Source organism: Platalea leucorodia, assembly GCF_965183815.1.
Source record: "Platalea leucorodia genome assembly, chromosome: 1".
Taxonomy (NCBI): Eukaryota; Metazoa; Chordata; class Aves; order Pelecaniformes; family Threskiornithidae; genus Platalea; species Platalea leucorodia.
In genome coordinates, this window is record NC_138823.1 from 141,197,914 (window position 1) to 141,224,029 (window position 26,116).

General features: G+C 43.0%; 1 protein-coding gene across 4 annotated transcripts in view; it reads left to right on the plus strand.

Moving 5' to 3' along the window:
- Positions 1–20,328, plus strand: part of SLC25A13 (solute carrier family 25 member 13) — a 102,390-nt gene extending 82,062 nt beyond the window's left edge. For all 4 annotated transcript variants that reach the window (XM_082335954.1, XM_082335956.1, XM_082335955.1 and 1 more), the window contains 5 exons: positions 2,106–2,246; positions 14,049–14,187; positions 17,973–18,131; positions 18,212–18,302; positions 19,175–20,328. In XM_082335954.1, the coding sequence (XP_082192080.1) occupies positions 2,106–2,246; positions 14,049–14,187; positions 17,973–18,131; positions 18,212–18,302; positions 19,175–19,364 (720 nt within the window). In that variant the 3' untranslated portion in view covers positions 19,365–20,328. The remainder of the gene's footprint in view (positions 1–2,105; positions 2,247–14,048; positions 14,188–17,972; positions 18,132–18,211; positions 18,303–19,174) is intronic.
- The last annotated feature ends 5,788 nt before the right edge of the window (positions 20,329–26,116 follow it).

Consider the following 26,116-nt stretch of genomic DNA (forward strand, 5'->3'; position numbering starts at 1 on the left):
TTTCTTTAAATATGGCATTCACTTATAAACATTTTTATAGAATTTTAAATTGCTCAGTGTTTTGGTGCATTAATAATAATAAATTAAACCTAATTTTGTTGTCATCTTTAAATTTTAATATGGTTTTCCCATAGTGAAAGTTAAAGGAACACTTCCCATGGAGTCTTGGCACAATGAACTGCAAGAATATCACACTGAGAGAAAGTAGTTTATTTATGCTAACATAGATCAGTTGGTATGAGTTTTTAAGTAGTGTGTTTTAGAGGATGGCTGTAGTATAGCAAACTTGCAAATGAACATTATCACCTGCAATTGGGATTTTATCCTTTTAAGAAAAAAATATGTGTGATGGCATGTGGGAACGCTTAATATTTGTAATACATAGACCAAAATGTTTATTACATAGGAATTTGTAATTCACCGTAAAGACATTTCTAGGATTTTTTTTTAATTTGAAACTTTGCAAGATGAGTAGACAAGTAAAAGAAACTGTCTCAATTTTTTGTTTTGAATGCATACTTACTTAATATGTTTCAGTTTAAGTGCAAAACTGAAGTCAGCATATGTGCCAAATAATTTATCAGTCTAATTTCTGATGGCAACAAGAATAGCAGTTTTATATGTACCAGGATTTTGGTTTGGTAAAAGCAGTTAAATTAAATTATGCCAATTTGAAAGTCAAAACCAGTTGAGTTACACAAGAGCATGCTTTTTCTGGTCAAAATAGGAAACATTTGGGATATTTTGGGGGTTATGTAAAGACTTTAATTTGTAACCACACTGTGTATGCTCAGTCTAAGTGGTAGACAAGAATAGTTGTTCGTCCGATTTGCCATTTCTTCAGCACATTATTTAAACCATATTACTGTGCATATTTTTTATTTTGAATGATAGTTAATCTCAGCTATGATTAATTCTTTTAACATTTGGATGATTTAAAAAAGATGTGCATATAGTGTTTACATACTAGACATGGCTAGATGCAAGTGCTTTTAAATGCAGCTTATTTCATTTTAGTCATTACCTTCTAGACAAAAAATAGTTCTTGTTTTGTTGTGGGGAGGGTGAGGGTTGCCCTTTCCATAGTTTGTGTGATTTCAGAACCTAAAGAAGGGCATAGCTGTTGGGCCACATAATTAAAAAATTAACAGAAGTTAGAATGACACTCTGTTGAATTTGGGCCAGATGGAGTTTGAATGAGTATTTTTTGAATACACTTAGGTAAACTTCATGTTACCTTTTTTTTCTTGTTTCAAATTTTTAACTTGGGATCTGTCAGTGTAGCAGAAAGGTTATGCCCTGCAGTACGTATTGTGAATGAGATGGACTTCGCTAGAACTAGTAGGGAATTTAAAAAGCTTGCCACTGTTGTGTTTTAAAACTAACTTTCGAAATCAGTTGAGTGATGTCTTCCCAACAAATGGAGACGGACATGTTAAAAACATTTAGCAGTTCTTGATTAATGGAATCCTTTGGTCTGTAGACTTTCTCTATTATCTGGTGCACAAATAATGATGTGGAGCTCAGACTCTCGAATCAAACAGCATTTAATGGCACTGAAACTGGTAGTTCAGTGGGGTTTTAAAAACGCAGAAGATATGTGCAGTTCTGGTCTTTGGAATCCATGTGTTCTTTGTTTTATGAACTCAGGCCAAAGTTGAAAAAGCTTCTGCCAGACTTTTACTCTTCAATAGTGTGTTTTCACTTTCTAAGTACTGGCATGCACATCGCAGTTTCTTACTTAGTTACTAATTCTCCCTTTCACTTCATTACTTGCTTTATAATGTTCTTGGCTTGTCAGTATTGCATAAATTGGTGTTGGTGAATGTATCCTTGCAGCAAGAATTGAGCTAGCGTGTCTGCTGTACTGCAGTGTCCTGCGGCGGCTGACCTGCTTCCTCTCTGTTCTCCCTGACCACTCATCTCGTGGCGGGGTAGGTTTCTTACCTTGTGAGCTGCAGTTTGTTAATTAATATTAAAACTCTTGTCTGCTAATAGCTTAACCGACTGCAGCAGGATTAAAAACGTCTGCTCTTGAATGTAACAGGACGTACACTGCAAATAATGTAACGGGTTAATGTACTGCCTTCCACTTTTAATTTCAGGCTGGAGGTTCTCAAGTGATCTTTACCAATCCACTGGAAATTGTCAAGATTCGATTACAGGTGGCTGGAGAAATTACTACTGGTCCACGAGTTAGTGCCCTCACTGTATTACGGGACTTAGGCTTTTTTGGTCTCTACAAGGTATGCTTTTTTTTATATATATATGCATTAAAAGCCAATTACGAATATTTCAAATCAAAACATCATTTCATTGTTCTCAGAATCTTTCATAGGTGGATGTAATTGAACTTTCAAAAAAATTCTTCCTTATTATGTAATACTATATCTTCATTTTTCATTTCTAACTAAGGGAAGAAACTGTCTCGTGTTTTTGAGCATGTAGTTCTTGTGGATCTTACTAAGACTTTTTTTCTCACTTCAGCCGGTGTAAGTATTGTTCATTGAGGATTAGTTTGTGATTCCTGATGTTCTGCCTGGTGTAAAAATAGACTTATTTTCATCTGCTTCATGATATAGAGCTTACAGTTTTAGAGCTGTGCTTTTGCTCTTCTGTGTTTGATTCAGCAGCTTTCCCAGATGTCATTGTTAATCTGGTGATGGGAATTAATTGCAGCATAATAATAGTGAAGAAATACAGACGGTGGGAGCCCAGCATAAAAATAAACTACTAAAGCAAGCTTCCCCTTGCTAGTTTAGAAGAACATTGCCACAAATAATATCAGAAAAAGCTGCTTTTATGAGTGTATACTACAAACTCTACAGTTCTGCTTTCTACATTACTGTCCTCACATAGATACGTAAATATGTAGAAATAAAGTTAGGTTTAATGTTAGACTGCAGCAGGATTAGAAACATCTTCTGTTGAATCTAATAGGATGTATGCTGCAAATAATTTAAAGGATTAACATACTGCCTTCTACTTTTAGATGAAGGAGACTAGATATGGGGGAGTATGAAAGGTCTTGGAGTACTTTGAGATAGCCATTACGCACAGTATTGAAACAAAAACTGTAATGAATGCCATCCACTGTAGAGCATGGTGTGGTGTTTCTTCACATTCTGCAGCCTACTTCTTGGGAAAAAGCTTTCACACTACCCATTTGTCCCAGTATTTCCAGTGCAGCAGGCAGTATTCTGCTGTTTCTTATTTACAGCAGTGCAACTGTAAATTGAAGATGCTTCAAAAACCACCAAATGAGCCCCATCCCCCTCCTCCACAATATTTAAATTCCATCTCCATTTTTAAGCATCCCAATCCTTTTAAATTGTTCTGTTAACATTACAAAGAGGAAGCCTGCCTGCGAGTAGATGTATGTATGTTTTGGCCTGGAGAGAAGTTGCAGGTCTGAATAGGATTTAACGGGGAGTTGTTTTTGCCTTTAAATTGACTTGCTAATTTTTTAGGTGTTTTACTGAAGCTGATGCTATTGTGTAGACTCCTAGTAAATGGCATTATGGTGTTGATCAGGTCAACATTTACAACTGAAAACATGGATATGGTAAACAGTCTGCATCCCTGAGGCTGTGTGGGAATGGAGGGCAGCTACTGACTTTTACTTGGACTAGTAAAAATAAAACATAAGCCGAGAAAGAGTGATGAACTAGTTTCCTAAAGTTAGCATTTTAAAGATTTTTTTTTCCTGAATACCTGATCTTGGTGGCTGAGCAGAATTTGCTACATTTTTCCATTTTTAAATGGCATTGATGTCTTGGATCATATTATGAATTATTTCTGTTTTCTAGAGTAGATATTGGTGAACATTTGTAAGGAATACACCTGAACAGGAGCTGGTTACAGCACTACGTTGCATTGAAACAGGCAGTTATTTAATCACAAGCCACACAGTTTCCTTGGTTCATTCCTTAAGTCTGTTTACCTCCACGAAAAAGCCACGGAAGGGTTTTGTTTTGTTTTTACTCTTCTGTTGTCTCTGTTTCTGTCTCTCTCCACCCCTCCACTCCGCTCCTTGTGTTCACGTCCTTTTCTATGTCCAGTTTGGATTCATTGCCTACAAAAACTTGACTGATTTGACAAAACTAGAGAATTTAACCTGGCGATCACAGTCATCCACCCAACAGAGCACAGGCCATGTCAGAAGGCTTGTGTCCAAGTGCACCCTTAGTCACGGCTAGCTCTGTCATTGGGCAGGTTTGTGCTGTTGTCCACCAAACACTTTGGCACCGTGGCCAAAAAAAAAATGGTAATCCTCTCTGCCCCCTCTCCCGTATGCCAGCAAGAGTGTTGGTGCAGCCACATAATGATCTGGAACAGGAGAGCCTTCTCCTCCTTCTGGCTTCGTTTATTTTGAACCCAGACCAGCTCACTCTGTAGCTCCTCAGGATGATTGTACCCAGGCGAAGGGAGGAACAGCTTCATGGCATGGCGAACCCATCAGTCTGTGTCAGAGGAGTTTTATACTGCCTTGAGGTGCTTGTGGAACAGTAGTGTTAGAAGCAAAAGCAACCCTCTCCTGAATGCTTGTGCTGAAGCTGGCAGTGCTGGCGAGGCCAGTCAGAGGTTAATAACTCATTGCATCAAGGTCACCAGCCCCAGTAAATGCTACCCAGGGACATCAATGGTCTAAAATGAATTTCAGATGAGACTAGAGTTGGTAGGTGCTACTTTCTCTGGTGGTGCTTCTAATAAATCAATTTAGTGAGTATAATGACCAAGTGAACATCAAATAATAAATGTTCTGCTAACGACAACTGAAATATCTTGGTACATTTGGAATGCCTGTACTCTTAATGAGTCAAATTAGCTTTAAAACTCTAAAAGAGGAATGAGGATTTTGTGTCTACCTCAGTACTTTTCATGTTGTTCACTCTAACATAAACAACTCTTTCATTTGCATCTTAAGTCTTTGTTTTAGCTTTGTCTTTTGTGTCTCAAGACACAAGGCTAGGATCCCAACCCTGAATGTACTTATTTTAGTAGATCTAAGTAGGACTCTGTACATCCTGCTGCAGAAGAACAAAAATAGATAATTGTTTTAGAAAACAGTTTTATTTGTGAATCTTGGAGTTTGTTTATAGGCTTTATGGGCCTTCATGTAAGTATTCCAGCTGTTTAAACACTGGTCTATCTTAGCCATGATTTAGGACCAACTGATTAACTTTCTTTTGGAAGCATTAAAAGCAAAATTCTAGACTTTTCATTTCAGGAATTTTCATTTGAAATAAATGGATGTCTTTGGTTTTTTTCCTAAGTTCTCTTTTAAAAAAAAAGTTTAACAATCCAAAATTTAAATGTAATATTTCATTTCATAGTTGACAACAACACTTTTGGTTTCATTTTTTTTCTGTTTGGTATGGCCTGAATTTATTTTCTGTTAGTTTCTTTTCTTTTTCTTTTGTGGCCAAAAGAAAGCAAACCCAACAAAAATTAGCTACTCCGTTCAAGAGTTTTCTACAGCAGTTTCCACCATTGACCACCCAAATAATCACTTCTGATGTCTGGATTCATGGATATCAAGTGCCTGTAGTGCTGTGTCCCTGGAAAAGGTGAAGGTGGCCACTGTCTAGATGAGGCCAAGTAGGGCAGGATAGTATGAGAAGCTGTACAGAGGGACAGGATCCTCTGTTGCTTACTGAATTTCCTTAAAGGTCTTGCTTTGAGATGGGAAGAAAAGGGATTCCCTCAACCTAACAGTTGGCTGGTGAAATCCACGGAGAACAAAGATCAATAATTCGTCTGTACTGCCAGCAGTGGAGAAAATAGGCTTGTTATAGAGATAGAATAAATGGAGGAATATCACATATTTAACAGGAAGATGGAGCCCAGAAGACGTGATGTTAACTTGAAATGAACATTAGCATAATGACAATTTTTCAAAATAGGAGCACAGATATTTTTAAGCGGTTGTTTTTCTGTGATGAATGAGAACATTACCAGTCAGTCTGCAAGCTCATAATAGAGCTGAAGTGTTTCCATTGCTCGTCAATGTGAGTTTACTTCTGTGTCGATAAGTTACAAACCTCTTAAATTGGGACTGGTCATCCAGTCTGCTGCACACTGGCTTTTCAGTTTCTCTCGCTCCGCTTTGGTGCTCTTTCGTTTACTGCGTTGCAAGGACTGCAGTGAAAATTCTCTTTTCCCAGTTCAGAAATAAATCATCTTGAAAGCTGTTCTTACCACCAGAGATCAATCCGGCATGCTCTGCTTAGTTCCTATGAATCTTTTATGCTGAAATTCAGGTGAAAATCTGCAAGAGTCCCATATAGTAGTCAGCGAGGAAGAATGTAGTTTCATTCATTATAACTGCAGCCAGAAGATGCGAAGAATTACATATGTTGGTCTTAGCTTCACGAGGCAAATTCCTGCATGCCTTAGCAAGACCTACTGCTTGTTGTTTGAATTCCCGTGTTTTATATTAGTTTCTACCTATGAAGCACTTTCTGTGGATTTTAAAATAAAATGCCCACACACCCCTGACATAGGTAATTTCAGTGTTTCTGTCTTGCATTAACAGAGAAAACCAAGGCACAGACAAATAAATCTTATGTCTCGTGTCATCCAATTAACAAAGGAAATGCAATGTAAACCCTTTTTGCATCCAGCTGAGTGAATCTTGTATTGATTATGACCGTAATTATCCCAGCATTCTAGTCCAAATGAATAGCCATTTGAGGATCACCAAGAAGCTGGGTTGCATAGTTTTGATGCCCCTCTATATTAGTGAGATTAATATTCTTTTGGGTCATTCATTGGCATGTTAACGTGGTGCTCTACTGTGCTAGTGACACAAAACAATTCACAGTAGTACTCTGCCGAGATCTCTGCCCTGTGCTCCACTCTACTTGCAGACTTGCTGTTAGAATCAGAATAATTTGTGGTGAAAGCCAGTCTGGAGGTCATCTGGGCAACCCGACCCAGTATTTGACCACCTTCCTGGTTTAAAACAAACAAACAAAACCAAAAAACCCTCACCCTTTTTCTAATGCCTAATTGGAATTGGCCATGTTCCAGCTTCTGTCCATTGCCTCTAATCCTTCCACTGTGCGCCTCCAAGAAGAGTTGTCTTCTCTGCACCCTCCCTTTAAGTAGCTGAAGAGAGCAATAAGGTCTCCCCCTAGCCTGCTCCTCCGAGTTGAGCACACTGAGGACCCTTGGCCTTTCCTTATACACCATGGGCTACCCAACTGGCTTGGTGGCCCTGCACTGGACTCACTCCAGTGTGGCAAAATCTTTCTTGTACTGGAGAGACCAGAACTGGACACAGGACTCCAGATGTGGTCTCACCAGTGCTGAATGGAGGGGAATAATCACTTCCCTTGCACCCTTGCTACTACAGCCCAGGGTGTGCTGTCTGTCTTCACTGCAAAGAGGCATTGCTGACCCATACTCAACTTGGCCACCAGTACCCTCCAGACTTTTTCTCCAAAGCTGCTTTCTAGCCACTCAGCCTCTGCCTGTATTGCTGCATAGGGCTATTCCAATCCAGATGCAGGACTTTGCATTTGCTGATTTGAACGTCGTGATGTTCTTGTCAGCCTATTTCTCCATCCTATGAAGGTCTCTCTGAATAGCAGCCTTGCCCCATAGCACACTAGCTACTCCCTTGATTCAGTATCATCCACTAATCTACTGAAAGCACAGCACACATTCCACCAATTTAGCTGTGAAGATACTATGGCAGACCATCTCAAAAGCCTTGCTTATAGTCAAGGTGTACAACATCCATTGCTGTCCCCTCACCCACAGGTCTGGCAAACAAGTTGGTCGGCCATGACTTGATTAATCCATATTGGTTGTTCCCAAGCTCTCTCCTGCCCTTCATATGCTTGAAAATGGCTTCCAGGAGCATTTGCTCCATAAACCTCCCAGGGACAGAGGTGTACCCAAACAGCTTGTAGTTTCCCAGATCTTCCTTCTTGCTTTTCTTCAAGATGGGTGTGATGTTTGTCTTTTTCCAGTCATCAGAACCCCCTTGACTGACTTGACCTTTTGAAGGTAATAACAGCCTCACAATGACATCAGCCAGCAATCTCAGCACCATTGGAGGTATCTCTTCTGGTCTCACGGGTTGTGTATGTGCAGATGGCTTAAGTGCTCTGTCTGTAGGTAATGCTGTGCTCCTGCAGACTTTTCTGGTAAGCTCGTGGAGCTGAGGGACCTGAGGGTAGATTTTACTAGTAAAAAGCAAGGCAAAAGTAATTTCTCTGCCTTTTCCGTGTATTTTGTCACTGGGTACCTGCCGCCATTGAGCAACAGCCTCACAATTTATTTAATTGTCCTTGTGCTGCTGATGTGCTTACAGAAGGCCTTTTTACTCCCCCTTCACACCCCTTACTAGATCCAACTCCAGCTGACCCTTGGCTTTTCTGACTCAATTGCTGCATGCCCAGCCATTGGTACTGTATTTCTCCTGGGTGGCCTGTACCCACCTCTGCTTCCCTTTTACTTTCTGCATTTGAGCTTAATCATGAGTTCCCTGTTCATCCATGCTGGCCTTCTGACATGGTTACTCAACCTTCTGCACAGTAGAATGGACCATCCTAGTGCTTTGAGGAAACTGTTCTTGAAGATCAGTTTTATCTTGGTGTACCTTTGTAAATCTAAAGGTTTTTATTTGGGGGAAAATTGCTATCACAGTGCATAGAGGTCCAGGTCAGATAATTTAGATCTCCTCTCCTTCTCTTCTTTCCCCACCAAAGAACTAAAGACAAATAGGTCTGGAAAAACAGAGGGGTTTTTTCACTTCAATTAATTGTCCTTCGTAATAAGTACAACAATTTAAAGTCAAAGCTTCCTCCCAGACTCGCTGCACCTTCAGCGGGTGTTCAGATACTAGCAATTCTGTAATGATACGCAGCTTAGAAATAAAATGCATGTTAATTCCAGCAATAAAAAGATTTGATGCATACAGCTCGTTAGGCTAACTGCTGGGTGGAACCCTTTAGTTCTTTAAAGCTAGAAAGCAAATATTTTTTTCTGCCTTTGTCTCAAATTCTGAACTACTTGTATAAATAAGTATTTTAAAACATTGTACTTCTCAAAACCCAGCTGCTCCTTTGGGGAGGCACATAACAGCACTTTTGCAGAAGGAATTTGCTTCCTCTATTTGTCTTCTTTCTGCCAGTAATTGTTGCTGTGAAAGCACCAGGGCATGGAAGCTTATGACTAGTAAATTCTTCTTTAGCTACAGATGTTCTGTAGATGACAGCTATTCTTAAAAATATGGAGACAACATATCCCAGTCAGGGAAAAGATCATTAAAGCTAATGCAAAATGTCATTTGTGTTGGCAGAAATGGGAAAGGATACATTTCTGGTTTTCAATATTTTTAATAGATTTTATTTAATTTCTGGTCACAGTTGAATATTGAAGTAATCGTACATGATTAGCTAATATATTTTCTATCTTCTGCCTGTCTTACACAGTAATATGCATAAAGTCCCGTTAAAGTCAGTTGAATTTATATTCTATTGGTTTCAAAAGACATCTTTAAAGTGCTCATGTAAATACACATTGTAAGTACACCTACTTATTTTGTACATCATAGAAACTTGTATCCATATAATATCTGCCATAAAATGTTTAATAAAATATTACTCTTTTTATAAATAATCATTCTGAATAGTGCTTTACAGCATAACAGACAGTGCCACTGCATAATTTTGCACAACAAAGTTATTCTGTGATCCCAAGATGACGGTAAATAATAAGGTAGTAAATGATTCTTCGAGGAAAGGATACGTTGGTTGTGGTAATGATTATGATTACAATTACTAGAAGGTATTTAGCTCAGATTTGTGCTTTGGCTGATGTCACCAACACAGTTTGCATTTCCAAAACTAGTCAGAAAGGCTTCCAAAAGTCTCCTCTTGTGGTTTGGTTTTTTTTGTTTTTTTTTTTTTGTTTGTTTTTGACAACTTCATAAATGAGCTTCTGGTGTGTTGACCTGGAAAGTGTAGTCTCAGGTGACAGGATGTGTACCAAGCTCCCACCTGGTCGCTTTGATAACAGCTGAGGTATTTCACCTCTTGAAGTTGTGGGTTTACAGCAGGATGATAACCATACAAAACAGTAGTAAAAGTTTTGAGTTACATTCATTTGCATCCACCATGCCTATTTGTGACTGTGCTCTCTCATATGTGAGAACCTGCTCTTCAGAGAATTTTTTTGAAAATAACCCCCAAAAAAGCCCTTCCAACTAAGAAGTGCTATAATTTTTGTCTGCAAACTGAATCTGAATTGCTAGCACAATTGAATTCCATTTGAAATCAGTGTTTTATTCCTCTAACTTGATGTGCTAAATCAGTTTCATATTTTTGTTGATATAAATATATGTGAATAAAAACCTACAGCAGCTTTTAAGGCAATGTCATTTCACAGTAGAAAAAAATTACAGCCCTTGAAAGCAAATGCCAGTAATATTTGACTGACTGTTACCAAACCTGTTAGGTGCTGTTAGGGCTCTGATTCCAAAGGGTTAAGTCTGTAGTAAAACCCAAGAAAAATGCAAAATGATCAAGAAATGACATGCTGCCTATTGTTTGTAGCTATAGGATCAAAATAACAATTATACATGCCAAATAAATTCTAAACCTGTAAAGGAGAAAAAGAGGGGGTGGCTGTAAGTACAGGTGCCAGAAGCATTAAATAACCCTCTCAGACAAGGTGCACCACTGTTGTCTTGAATGCTGCTAGGTCCCCCCAGTCTGGCATTTTTCCCCCTGCACTAGACAATGTGCATTCACTGCAGGAGACTAGGTTAAGCCTGCGTCTCCCAGACCTGCCGGCTCCTTCTGCCCAACCCGACACAGAGGTGCCTTTGTCAGTATAATTACCCTCCCCTTGTAGTAGAAATAGTTTGTTTAGAGCCTTATTTGCAGGTAGAGCTGGTATAAGCAGGAATTAGCATGCTAAAGAACCTGCCCCAGCACTGACTTGGACTTACTTATCAGAATCTTTGACAATCAGGGGTTTTTTTCCTCCCTTGGTTTATTCAGTGAGATACTATCCGAGATTAAGAGCTTTAAGGTTATTAAAGAGATTGAAGATGGGAGCCAACTGGCTGTTGCGTGAGGGAGGCGCATGTCATGGTGTGTAGGATCTCCCAACAATTTCATGCCTGGCAGGTCTGCACCTTGGCTGCCAGAATAAACTCGGGCGGATGATCCTTACAGCTTTCTGGGGATTGATTAAAACTCCTTTTGGCTTTCAGCACGTTGTCCACATCAAAAAGGTGCGAGAAGTAAAATAAATGTTTCTTTTGCTTTTCAAGATACTGTGGCCAATCTCCCTAAGCCTTCCTAATTGGCCTAGGCTGGTTGCGGATGATTAACTTGAAGTTAAATGAGGCCTGCTTTTAAACATGCTTTCCCAGACTTTAAACGGAACGATGGGGGGAAACTTTAGACTGTTGCGATGCTGGACCGGAGCCAAGCTGGGTTATTATTAAAGTGGATCCAAGTTTTGATCCAGGTTTTGTTTACACTGAGCCAACTAAGTTGGTGGACATCCCTCCCTCTCTGTGTTCCTGAACGTATATTATTATTGATATTAACAATATGCTGTTTCTGCTTCATGAAAAAGAGCCTTTTAATGAAGGGGGAGGAATATTAGCAACTTGGGTTGAGTTAAGAGTTGCTCGCGTTTGGAGATTATTGATTTCTGTAAGTTATTTTAACTATGTTGAGATATTTCAGAGTATGAAAAAAATGCAGAGGAAAAAATGTGTGCAGTGTTTAATTACAACATTGCAAAGAAAATAAAAGTAATGTGCCCTGAGGGCAAAGGCAGTGAGGAGATTTGCTCTGAGGAAAAGCATGCTCTAAAAATAAATCTTTGAAGAAACCATGTTGGTCTGTGAATGTTTCATTAGTGAGTTTCATAATTTTTCTGTGAGGTAAATACAGTGCAGACATTTGATCATTAAAAAGTTGGTTTTTCATACAGAACTTGGTAAAACCCTAGTCTTTCCTTTTTATGTGAAGATTAAAGGTACGCTGTAAAACGGGCTTCTGTAGCGCAGGAGAGGCCAGAATTCTTGTGTTTCTGGTGAATACAAAAGCTTCACCTTCTCTGTGCCCTCAGGGTAAAGTGTATGGGCTTTGCAGGTAATTTTGAGAGGAGAATCCAGCCCAGCATCGCTTTGTTCTGTGGCTGATAACCCCATTCAGTGCGGGTGAACAGCGGAGGGGCTGCAACCGCAGTGCTTCAGCGCTTCGAGTTCCTTTATGGCATTTTCCTTAGTGTATCTAGAAAGGCATAACAAGAACCAGTGACCGGCACCATAAATCGGACAAGTCCAGCTAAGCAACAAGGCAAAGGGTCTTAACAGCAGGAGTCATTAACCTCCGAACAGACTGTCAGGGGAAGCGGTTGGTTCTCAGTCTGAAAATATCAAGAAATGAGCTGAGAAAGTGTGGCGGAAAGCACCTCGGGTTGGAGCAGAGCGTGTTGTGCTCGCCCTGCTCAATAACTGTGTCTGTGACAGACAGAACGTCTGACTAGAAGATCTAATGGCTGTTTTTAGATAAATCTTTATTTTCTCAGAGGCATTCTCTGACTGCTGACTGCACTTATTAGCATCTCCTGTGAACTGGCTCGCAGGACCTGGTTTTCCCATCACAGATCCGGCTCGCCCACCCCTGCCTTGCCTCGCTGAAAGGCAACTTTAGTTTTTCTGACACCTTGCAGCTCTTGTGTCTTTGCTTGATAACCAGCATCCGACTTGGATAAGCACTATATTTTAACTGCTATTATAGTACAAGCTAAGATTACAGATATGTCCAGGCATATCATTACATTTAATTAAATTCTGTGGATATTAGCATGTCCCCTGTGAAATTTCTGGCACTGAGCTGTGCCCTGGTAGACCTGCGCAGAAGAGAAGTACAGTAACAAGGGCACCCTGGGAGGGCTCGTGGATGAACCTCAAGCAGTTTCAGCACAACTCCACCCTCGCTTCAAAGAGAAGAGGCTTAGGCTCATCCACAAACCATTTCCTTCTCAAGCTCGGAAGATTTTACCCATTTTCTAAAGCCACCTCCTGTTCATGCCTCCTGCCCGTCTCAGTCCTGGTGTGTTCAGGCTCTGGTGTCCTCTGGATGTCCATATTGAGGAAAGGCAGATTGCAAGTCCCTTTTGCTGTTGGAACATGGACCTAAACGATTCTATGATTCTATGGTTCTTTGTATTTGATTTTGGTTGCCTCCCCTAGTGGTTGTTTTGCTTTTCCCCCTGCTTGAAAAACGATTGATTGCTTGCTGCTACCCCAAAACTTTCCTTGCCTGTTTGCCACCCTCATAGATTTGAAGCCAGCTATATTGCTGGTAACTTCACTGGCTGCTTGTACCACTTACAAAATTGATAGCAAGGCAAATTTAACAGTCAGGGCTGAAACTTACTTGAAACAAACTGTGTCCCAGATCACCTGTACTTTAAAAATCACAAGTAATTCATCCTGTTATTGTTCTGCAAAAGAGTTAGTGTTATGGCTCTACTCTCTTTCTTCCTCTCTTTCCCTCGATTTATGTTGCAATATCAATTGCAGTGTCTGCATAGATGCGTGGACTGGGCACTGTTTTCCTTGAAGTATTTATTGTAAGTAAGTGGGAATGAGAGGGGACAAACCTGTCCTGTGGCTCAATCTTCTTCAGACACATCCTAAACTCCCACTACAGGTGCATGGCTACAATGTCAAGTATTTAAAATTCTGCAAAGGTGTTACCAGAGTTTACTCCAACACATGACATTTTCTCTATTACCAGCAAATAACTACAATACTAGGGAGGGAGGAAGAACAAGTAGACAAGATAAATACAATGACAGAAATAACTGATCTAAGAAACAATACACAGACACTCCTCGGCAGCGTGAAATACATGGGTCTCTCAAAATTTTGAGAGAAGGAATTGCTTTTTCTATAAGCCCTTTGCAACAAACCAAAAAAATCCAATGTTGCTGTGTTCTCTGGGGTTCATCATGTTAAATTTGCTCATTCTCAAAACTTGTTCTCTTTTTCAACACAGGGTGCTAAGGCGTGTTTTTTGCGTGACATCCCCTTCTCTGCCATTTACTTCCCCTGTTATGCTCATTTGAAAGCTTCATTTGCAAATGAAGATGGGAGGGTTAGCCCTGGAAATCTGCTCTTGGCCGGATCAATAGCTGGTAAGTGCCGAGATTTCTTTGCATGCCACTATATTGCACCTGCAGTGCAGTAGCTATGGCAGTGAGAACTTTGAAAAGCTCAGAACTATATGCATTTTGCAACCTTGTGCCCAAATAACAGAAAGCTACCATTCTGTAGAGTGAGTTGATGTTAAAAATAAAGATACTGTAAGTTCCTGGTATAATCACAATGTTCAGGAGGAAAAACAAAGGGAAAGATTTAAGTGCTGATGTTTTGTCATCATATATCACCTTTAATTGTGAAGTTACTGTGCCGTTTTTGTTTGTGGCTGGCTGACTAACTAGTAAAGTTTTGTTGAAATGGTTTATAAATAAAATCATGGCATTTGTGAAATTCTTTATGATCAAAGGAGTCTTGAATTCTGGTATGTGGAGTCCAAAAGCCATGCTGGCAGTACAGCTCTCCAAACACAGTGACATAGCCTGTGACGAAACGATGACAATTACTGGCTACCCACAGTATCGCATGCAGTTACTTGGCTTTGTGAGGATATTACCATTTTTTTTTTTTTATATTAAACAAAATAGAAAACCTTGAAAACATTTTTGTTGTTCTGTAGGTTGCTGATTCCTAGCATATCCAGATATGACAGAGATGCTGAGTGTGATCTTGAGCGCTTGCTTGTTTTAGTCTGCTATGTAGTGGATAGGAGAGCCAAATCATGCTTAACTTGTCACAGGTGCATTTAACTTGAGTGCGCCAGAGCCTAAGGGAAAAGACAGACACGCTTTGTAGCCTCAGCTTGCCTTTGTGTCTGCTGCGTAGCTGGTGCCTGGCACGGCACCCAACTTCTACACCCAAAGGGGACCACCATTTGGTAGCTGCCTCCTGGAGAGGGGAGCTTGAGAATCCTGCTCCTGCTATGTCCATGGTTTTCCCTTCAGGAAACAAATGAGCTTGAAAATTTGTGCAGCAAGACCTGTGGGGGAATGTGTAGCGAGCAGGAGGGCTCCCATCAGCAGGTATTTCCATCATGTTCATTGGGGGCTCCTTGGTCTCCCTGAGCAAGTTCTTCCTCCAGTGTGGCCCCTGAGAGGCTGCTGCAACCTGCCAGGTGAGAAAAAATGATGGAGTGGCATGAATCCAGTACAGATAGGTGGTTGGTGGCTTAGCTATGTTTTCTCATTTGATTTTAAGCCCTCTTCTCCCTGGGGAAACTGTTCTTGGTCAGGATTATATACGGGGCTGTGTCTCTTGAAGAGCCAGGGACCTTTTATGGCCAGTATCTGGGCTTAGGATGTAGCCAAAGCCTGATGGTGCAGATCAGTTAGTCTGTCTTGTTGAAGCGTATAGCTTGAGTTCTTTGGGTTTGCTCTGTATTCAGTAGCTCATAGTCCAGAGGAATCGACCTGGCGCTAGGAAAACCAGCTGTGTTCAAATGACTGATGCTTAAAAACCCCTTGTCCTCTCCCCTCCCCCACCCCAAACCAGAGCCAGCCTCCAGGTCCCCCAACAGGAGCTTACAGCTAGCTTATTTCTCACCCATTTTAATGAAACAAAACAATTTTTGAACTTTAGATCATATTTACAGACTTGAAACATAAGCTGACATTTTTAAGCCAAGTCATTTCTTAGATTTTCCTATTTTTCTCTTTCTAGCCATTGTCAGGTGATTGCAGACTGAGATAACCGTCCCTTTGAAGTTCAGGCACAGAAGCAGTCTTTATTGTTGCTGATATGGCTTACCAAGCTAGCTATAATGTGAATTTTATCCAGTGCTTCCTGTGAATCCCATCCTAGGATAACTCTCATGAGCAAATTACAGCGTTAAAGATACAACACTCATCGTACTGTTTACAAAACCAAGGAATTTGTTTTATTGCATACAAGTAAAGCATGGTGGGGCCGTATGTGTTCACTGTTCTGCCATGAGAAAGTCAAGGGGAAGACAAAACAAACCCCCCCACACCTCTGAAATGCTGGCTCGGTCTCTGGGCTGATGTCTCTGGGCTGATGTCTCTGCTCTGGCCAGGGATCTCACCTGGTCATCGGAGTTCAGAGGTGTGCATGAGCTCCGTCCGAGTGTGGGAAACACCACCTTTCCACAGCCCCGTGCTGCTGGGATGTTCAAGCTTGCCGTGCTCAGATGCGCACCCGTGTCCTTTGCCAGTGGGTGTTGTTTGTGCTGGGTATATTTTCCTTTTCATCGTTGTTAGGGTCACATGCAACATGCACGTCATCTAGCTTGATCTGCTTCTGGTTTTCACTGTTCACCAGATGTCTCAACCTGTTGTGCCATGGTGTTTTCTGAGATGATTCTAATGTCAGCTACAGGATCTCTCCTTAATTTGCTCCATCTGCTTATTGCTTCCATGAATTTCCTTCTCCTCCCCTCACTCCTCTCTTTTATTGTCATCTCCTGCTGTGCCATTTGTCTCATTTCGATTGTAAGCTCCTCACGGCAGCGACCTGTAAATTTTTATTTGTCTGTAAAGTCTTTTGTCCTGTACACATAGCTCCTAAAAAGAAGATTAAAAACATCTTTAACTGCAAAATATCCTCAGGAATAAAGAATGAGGAATAAGGAGATGGAAGTCAACGTGTAGTAAGCAGAATTGTTTCTAAGTATGTCCTTTGGTTTTCCTTGAAAACACTGGTTGGCTTTTGAAGGACAAAAGTCCAGCTTTAAATTGAAGACTCAACCAATATCCTGGTGTGGGTAAGGCTAAGCAAAGAGGAATTTCAACATTTCTGGAGTTGAGAAACCTTCACTGGGTTTTAGCACTTGCCTGCCAGACTGACCACTGTGCAAGTTCAGCTTCTGCGTTATTTTGGGGGGTCCAGGAGAGGAGGAGGAGTTCTTATTTTGGTGATAGGCACACGCTTACATCTCTCAGAGCAGTCTGCAGGAAGGGTGCTCTGGTGCTTGAAGCCAGACCATGCTGGTTTGGACAAAAGTTGTTACAGAATTATTAAGTCTAAAAAAAAAAAAGCAAAGGAGATTTATGCATCTACATCTGACCAAGTTGGTTTGGAACAGATGCAGAATGGAAAAGTAATAAAACCATAAGAGACAGTGTCTTCTGGGTACAGTCTCGGTGCTTTTTTTTTTGGCTTTTTTTCTTTTTTTTTTTTTTCAATTCTAAACATGGGCAGCCCCAGTTTGGATAGGAATGATTTTAGAAATACCACCCATTGGTAATTTGGTATTTTTTGCATTCAGTTGATTATCTGCCAGGGTAAATTTAAATCTTCCTCCAAGTGTTCTGCTGAGGATGTCAGCTGTGGCTTTGCAGCTGAGCAGTCTGCCATTCCTAATGAGAAGAATGACCCTTTTTTTAAACCTTAGCTCTCAAGCCTTGCTGAGCGTGCACAGCATTATCTGGTTCTTGGTGACATTGCTGCCTGAGGGCGGGTGTGCGCGCGCGCGTACAGGCTATTCTAGCACAGTGTGCAACCAGAATGCCAGGAACCACAGAGAGGCGTGAAAAGGAAAGGGAAAGATCGACCTCACCTCCAAAAACTTTGTGCTTATTAACTATGCAAGTTTCTGGTTAGCACTGAAAAACCCAGCCCGTGCCTCCCGGCTCGGCAGGAAGCATGTGATATGGTCGTTCCTCTAGGAGAAGCTCGCTCTGAGTGAAGCCACGTCCACAACGGCTGCCTCTTGTTGCTTCTTCTCCTTCCCAGCTTCTGCTTAAATCAGACGTGGCTGAATTCTCCTGATGTAAGGATGAAAGGCACGATTACCCCTGGGTAAACGCGGTGTGTAGCATATGTGACAAGTCGGTGGTCCCCACCTGATGATTTTTGTGTTGTGTAGGTATGCCTGCGGCCTCTCTGGTCACCCCTGCGGATGTGATCAAAACAAGGCTACAGGTGGCAGCCCGGGCAGGACAGACCACCTACAGCGGCGTTGTAGACTGCTTTGTGAAGATCCTTCGAGAGGAAGGTCCAAAGGCTCTGTGGAAAGGAGCAGGAGGTGTGTAAAAGAGCTTTGATTACTAAGTGATTTCCAGTTGTGGGTTTTGTCACTTAGGAACTCTTTTCTTTTCTTTCAAGCTCGTGTATTTCGATCTTCTCCTCAGTTTGGTGTAACTCTAGTGACTTACGAGCTGCTGCAGAGATGGTTTTACGTGGACTTCGGGGGAGTGTAAGTATGTGGTGTCTGAATCTGCCTGGGACCCTGAAGCTGCCCTTGGTTCTGTGTGGGTCTCGGTGCTCCTCGACGTGTCAGGAGGACACGTTGCAAAGGCTTTGTAAATATTGTTTAAGCCACACTACACTGGTGGAGGTTAGGATGATATTCCAGTACCTGTTTCACAGCAAGACATTACCACATTTTATATCACCGTTTCAAGCTGGGGGACTGTGTTAGTGTAAACAGAGACAGTGAGAGGCTCAGTAATGGGCTGGGGATATAACTGCAGGGGAAACGTGACGCCTCCAGGTCAGGATACGCTCTGCATTAGTCCTCATTAGTTTGGTGGAGGAGCTGTGCCCCTGGTTAGGCAGGGCATTTGGCATCCAAAAAAGTCTATAGGTGTCACCAAGTCCAAAACCGATTTGTTGGAGCTTCAGCTCTGCCTCCTGTCTTTGTTGACGATGCAGATGGATGTGCATATTGCTGTTTAATATGATCCCAGGAGCAGCTGCAGACCATTTACGAAGCTTTGGGGACAGTGGTTTGAAAGCCACCACAAACATTACTTAAACTCTGCGAGGTTCCTGGATTGGTTGTGCTCTGTAGCAGAGACTTACGAACCCCTGCTCCCCCACACTGCAGTTCTGATTAATGCGCTGCAAATTTTATCTGGATTTGCCCATACTCAATCGACATGAAGGCTCCTAACTGTTCTGGAAGGTTTTAAAGCAAGGTATTTCTCATTACATTGTAGCATTTAATTGAGTTACTTACTGGGAGGTACACTCAGATGTCTCATTCAGCTTACTTTATGGAGGAGATTTTTGTGAATGCTGGTTTTGCTCTATGGAAATTAATTTATTATTTTTATTATTTTGCAGAAAACCAGCTGGATCAGAGCCAGTTCCTAAATCTAGGATCACGCTCCCTGCTCCTAACCCTGACCATGTTGGTGGTTATAAATTGGCAGTTGCCACTTTTGCAGGGATTGAAAACAAGTTTGGACTTTACCTACCTCGGTTTAAGCCATCGCCACCTACCTCAAAGGCTGCTGCAGCAGTAGGACCCTAAGTTTATTGCTGTAGGTTTTTTGTTATTAGTTGGGAAAGAGCCACTTTTCTAATTGGTTAATACTTTGTTCCTTTAGCTTCTCATCATATAACAGTTTAGCTTCATTTGAGTTTTAAGGCAATTTTCATCTTAAATGTAATCATTTGTCTTTGTGCTTCCTTAACCAGATCACTGTGAAATTCCTACCAGTTGTTTTAAGTTTGGGACCATGAATGTATTTGTCCACATCTGACACGTGCTTGTGTTGGGAAGACACTAATTTTAGGTTCTGTTTATTGGGGAGGGCTGGGTGAGAGCTGTGAACCAGATCATCTTACAGGCAATGCTCGGTTGCAGATTACCAGGGCGGATGTCGCACATCGTCACTCAAATGGAAAAACTCAGTGGATATCACGGTGCTCAAAGCGGAATGATTTTGACTGTACATGTAAATTGGTTATAAACTCGGTGCGTGGCTGTAGAGGTCAGCAAATATATACCCGGTACCTAAGTATGCCAGTACAGCTTCAACTTTTTAAATATGTACACGCACAAGTTCTGTTTCTGGATTGTATTATGAAGCTTTTATGTGGAACATGTTTTTGTAATGGAAACCACATTTATAAATGTTTAGCCGTTGTATTATGTTACTGGTATCAAAATGCTCAAAAGAAAGTGTTATTGTCCGTAGTCTTTGCACTTTATGGCAGAACTTTTGGCATTCTACTACACATACAAGGAAATTTCATAACTAGGTGCCTATCTTGGGTTGCTGGTGTTTGGAATTCAGTTTGTATATGCACTTCTATAGTAAAACGTTGCTTGTTTAAATAACTGCAATAGAAAATTCATGCACTGTATCAATGGTACCTGCCTTAACTGCTGGCTTGTAATTGGCAAATAGGTGGTTTCAGATTCTTATTTACTTCATTGAGTCAAAAGAGATTAAAATACTCTACAAGAAAAGATTTTACTTAATTTTTTGGTGCCTTGCACAGTGTTTAGAAAATTATGTATTTATGAAGATAGAAATAAACCTTTCAAACAGATGCACACATGGTATTCTGTTACGGAAATAGCGTAGTACATCAAATGTCTTGTTCAACTTCAGTTATAAAGTTAGGTTAAGATAAAGTTAATATTTGGACATGTAGGCTATAAAAACACCTGCAGCTTGAGAACAAATTACCCCAGTTCCCCTGTGTAGAAAAGATATCTGTTGGTGTAGGTGTCACTGAAAAAAAGAAATTTTTCCTCAGTCAAAAAGCAGGATTGGAGTAAGCTTTGGTATTTTGACCTTTACTTTTGGGGGGACGTTAATGTGTTACGGACAGTCTGACTGCCTAGTCAGCTGAAGGTACTGTTGGGTGTCTTCTGCGATACCTCTTAAGACCAGGAAGAATTTGGTCTTGCTTCTCTTCTTGGGGTGGGTGCCTTCAACGTTGGCTGTAAACTGAGGGAACGCATAGATGCAATATCTTTGCAGAAGAATGAGTTAGGTATGCAGTATCATATTGTACTATAACTTGTGGAAATACTGAAATGGAAATCACTCTATTATTGTATTTGTGTTTGGGTCATCATGAAAATTATTCTCTTGGACTAATTTGCATTTCGAAGTTACCAGTGGAATGGAGCCGTGGCAGGAGTAGCATCTGCAGTACTGATGCACGTGAAAGCGAGGGGAGAAGATGACACCTGCCTGCTGCTGCATCTTGGAGTCTGGCTAAACCAGTGTGCAGAGGCTCTGCGCTGGGCTCTGACAGCCTCCGGCTGCTGCCTCTCAACCCTGTGTATCTGAGTCTCCCCAAATGACAGCTCCTTCCTTTCAGAAATGGGAAAAAAAAGCCGCCCGTTGTACTACTCGAAAATTAACTGTCAGGATTTTTGGTTAAGGCTTGTCATAAAAGTTCAGCTTTCTCACTGGGAGCTGCCTGTGCTTGACACTTGAGATTTTAGGCTATTTAGCAGCCGATTTTACACTTCATCCCTCACTTTTGCCTGGCGTACCTTGTCAAGGGTTTCTGTGGAAAGTGAGCAGCTGAGGAAGGTGTCTCCTCCTGGTCTGGGAGAGGAGGCGCCTGGCCTGGCCACGTGCCTGGGCTCGGCCAGCGGCTGCTCCCTCCTGGCACAGCCTGGAGAGGGAACCAGGCTGCGCCGGCCAGGGCACGTCCCTCTGCTGCCTAACGCCGAACCCCAGCGCAGCCGGGGCCTCGCAGCCGGGAACGGAAGAGGAATTAGAGCTGGGTTATTCTAAGACTTGCACAACTTCTTGGCTCGTATCATAAAGACCGTTGCTTGTGTTTTACAAAGCACATCATAACTCAGACCGATTCCTCTGCCTGCTGATGCCCTCTCTTTCCCAGGCCTGGCAGTATATATATGACTTATCCTTTATTCCAGGGATGAAGGGACAAAGCTCCCGGCCCAGGGACGAAGCTCAGGCACAGCCTGCCCATGGCAGGTCCATCTCAGAAGGCCACAGCCTTCACCTTCTCCCTGGCAGGCAGATGAGCAAGGCTGGACTGACACCCCCACCACCACCCATGGTGGCCCTTCCCTTCCCCATTAACTGTCTTCTGGGGGGTTGTTCAGTCCTTCTGTCCTTCTTTTCAGGGCCAGTAGAGGATGGAGGCAGAGGCAGAAGGGATGGAGAGCCAGCGACCGCTTCATTAACATGCAACCCAGTTCAAAACATTTCAAAGCACGCTCCAGCTCTGCCCAGAGATCTTGGGGAAGATCTGTGCCCACAGTCGGCTTCCTCCAGACACAAAAGGATGCATTCCCGCTCTGAAAAGCTTACAGGCCAAGAAATTGTCAGATTGCCTTACAAACAAACAAAGGGCCCCGAGGACAATGTTTAGATGTTTGTCCTCTTTGGGTTTCTGAGTGGGTTATGCAAAGTGTGTGAGGAATGGGATAAAATATAACCTTGCTTGGCAGGACTCAGAGAAGAAAGAAATTATCAAATATTGGTGATGTTACCTGTCAGCGTGAGAGTGGGGTGGGGGTGTCTCTGAAGCAGTTAGCCCGTATTTGTGTTTCTCGGTCCAGCAGAAGCTGAGGGATGCTTTTCTGCCTGGTCCCCAGGGAATGGGTTGGGTTATAAACTGACTTAATATTGACAGTTTGCAGGGACGTTTTTCTGAGCAAACATACCACAGGCTTCAAAAATAACTTGGGCAGGTTTTTCTAAAACTGCTAAAAATATGAAACCCAACAAACCGCTCTGCATCTTCCTTAGGAGGGGACAGCTTGCTCGGGAACGTCCCTGCCGTACCCTCTGCGATGCACAGGCATGGCAGGCTGCTTACTGCTGCGCTCCTCCGCTCTCCAGCGCACGCGTGGCAGAGGGGCGGACAGGAACCGTCCAACCTTGCTGGTTAAACACTGCTGTGAAATTCAGACTCTGTTTTCGGTTGAAATATTTGCCATTTTTGCATAAGCTAGAAGATGATTTCCAGAGACGGTGATCATTTGTAAGTTATTTAATGGTTGAGAATATAGAAATCTCAAGACATTTGTATTTTGAGTGTCTCCAGAAAGCTTCAAACACAGCAAACAATACAGAAGCAGCCTGGGATGAAGTGGTTTCTTTAACGCCGCGTGCCGTAGGGCAGTTCTGTTTTCTGTGCGGTGGGCAGCGGAGAGCTCAGGCTGTGAGCACGGGCAGCCTCTCCCGGCGCTGAAGGTGAGGATGTCATCAAGGTGTCTGTTTCTTTTCAGACAGAAATGGTATTTTAAGATGCATATTGATTATTTTAACTGCTTCTTGCACTATTCCTCATCGCCCTGGGAAGCAGTACCGTTGCTTGCAGGATTTGTTCCAGTTGTTCCAGTTATATTGCAAAGGGCTGCCTGGCCTCCCTCCATGCTCGCTCACGCCGCAGGCTGGGCAGCCAGTGCATACCAGGCATGGTGGTGCTGCTACAGAAGTAGCTCTGCTTATGACTCTCAAGGAGGACCAGTCCTGTAAGCTTCCCAAGGACAGGCTGCTACTCCTGGAAGAGGCACTGAGTCCTTCATTACGATGGATGCTGCCCCGGTGAGAGCAGACTCTCCTCTTTCTGTCACTGGTCAGTGGGGACCACCCCACTCTACGTGGGATGCCATCTTGCTCTGTGAGAGGTTTCCAGGCTGCTGCTGTGTTTGCTTTGTATCTAAGGTTGCTAAAACTCTTGAGAGCTTTTCCCATATGTCTTGTGTGAAGGAACCTATTCCCAGTTGTTTCCATAGCACTAGAGATGCAGGCTGTCATTTGCAGTAAGAGCTTATGATGTTCCAGGACGTGGTAGGGGCTCCTGTGTTTCCAGAAGCAGCAAATTCTTGGGGCATTGGTTTTGAGACCCAGGAGGAAGCACCTTTCATCTTGGAAGATTCGCTGTGGAGCACTGCTGAGTACCCTGTGGAAAATGCTGCAGCTCCTGAATCGCCGTGACCAGCGCCATTTGTCCTGCATGCCTTCTCTCTTTGAAGTAACAAGCTTGAGGCAACTCTGCTGAGCCTAATCTCAAGCAGCAAACACTTGCTCTGATGGCCTTTCCATGGAAATGAAAGTGGTGCTCAGACTTGCGAGGTAGCCCATTTCATTTTCACCTTTCAAGCGTCCACTTGGTCCGAGTGCTGTTATTTACATGCTGGGCCTGGCATTCCAGCCCCACGCTCGGTTTTTGTGCGTCCTGGCCAGATTCCAGGTTGGCCAATGCTGTGCGCGTGCTCTTTCAGTGTGCCCTGGCCATCATCTTCTTCCTCTGCTACCATGGGGTCTCTTGAACAGAGTACATGTCATGAAGGTGAAGTAACCCTGCTTGCCCTTCTAGGTCATGCCCTCAGCTCCCACCCCCAGTGCCACCTGCCATGTCTCCCGGTGTCCTTTCACAGCTCCTTTCAGAACAAATCCCAAGTCCCTGGCCACGCCGTTCCTCTGCCTCTCACTTGTGTTGGTGTGGCTTTGATCCTTGGCACTGAAATCAAGGGAGACTCTGGTCTTCTCTTCATCAAGCACAGGACAGTTTTCTCTTCCACATCCGCCTCACAGTCTTCTCCGCCAGCCTAAACCTCAATTCAGCCTTTGCCTTCTTAGCCCACATTGCTCATCTTCAGGTGCCGCTTGCCTGCTTCTTCCCTACTTGGGTTTGCTCTTTCTTACCCTTCTGGTTAGGATGTGCTCTCCAGCTCACAGTTTTTGTCCTTCACAGAAAGCTCACTTGCAATGGCCCCAAAGTAGAGCCAGGCTCTTTTCTAACTCATTCCCGGAGCAGGCGTGGCAGCGTCTCGGAGTGCTAGAGCACGGGGCATACTCTTTGTGCTCTTCCTTCGGTTCTCTGGATGTTTGTAGGCAAAAGAGCTTGGAGAAGATGCTTTCTTTTTAAAGGGAATTTTGTATTTATCATAGAATCATAGAATTGTTTGGGTTGGAAGGGACCTTAAAGATCATCTAGTTCCAATCCCATGCTATGGGCAGAGGCACCTTCCACTAGAGCAGGTTGCTCAAAGCCCCATCCAGCCTGGCCTTGAACACTTCCAGGGGTGGGGCAACCTGTTCCAGTGCCTCACCACCCTCATAGTGAAGAATTTCCTCCTTGTATCTGATCTAAATCTGCCCTCTTTCAGTTTAAAGCCATTACTCCTTGTCCTATCACTATGCTCCCTTGTAAAAAGTCCCCCTGCAGCTTTCTTGCAGGCCCCCTTCAGGTACTGGACGGCTGCTATGAGGTGTCCCCAGAGCTTTCTCTTGTCCAGGCTGAACAACCCCAACTTTCTCAGCCTATCTTCACAGGAGAGGTGCTCCAGTCCCCTGATCATATTCTGGACTTGCTCCAACAGGTCGCTGTCCTTCTTATGTTGGGGGCCCCAGAGCTGGATGCAGTCCTCCAGGTGGTGTCTCATGAGAGGGGAGTAGAGGGGCAGAATCACCTCCCTCAACCTGCTGGTCACTCTTCTTTTGATGCAGCCCAGGATAGAGTTGTCTTTCTGGGCTGTGAGCACACATTGCCGGGTCATGTTGAGCGTCTCATCAACCAACACCCCAAGTCCTTCTCCTCAGGGCTGCTCTCAATCCGTTCTCCACCCAGCCTGTATTTGTGCTTGGGATTGCCCCGACCTATGTGCAGGACCTTGCACTTGGCCTTGTTGAACTTCATGAGGTTCGCACGGGCCCACCTCTCAAGCCTATCAAGGTCCCTCTGGATGGCATCCCTTCCCTCCAGTGTGTTGGCCGCACCACACAGCTTGGTGTCGTCGGCAAACTTGCTCCCACTGTCCATGTCACCAACAAAGATGTTAAACAGCCAGTACCAGCCCCGAGTAATGCCACTCATCACTGGTCTCCACTTAGACATCGAGCCATTGACTGCAGCTCTTTGAGTGCGACCATCCAGCCAATTCCTTATCCACCAAGTGGTCCATCCATCAAATCCATATCTCTCCAGTTTAGAGACAAGGATGTCGCGTGGGACAGTGTCAAATCCTTCCTCACAAGTCCAGGTAGATGACGTCAGTTGCTCTTCCCTTATCCACCAACACCGTAACCCTGTTGTAGAAGGCCACCGAATTTGCCAGGCACAATTTGCCCTTAGTGAAGCCATGTTGGCTGTCACCAATCACCTCCTTATTCTCCATGTGCCTTACCATAGTTTCCAGGAGGATCTGCTCCATGATCTTGCCCAGCACGGAGGTGAGACTGACTGGCCTGTAGTTCCCTGGGTCTTCCTTTTTTCCCTTTTTAAAAATGGAGATTATGTTTCCCTTTTTCCAGTCAGTGGGAACTTCAC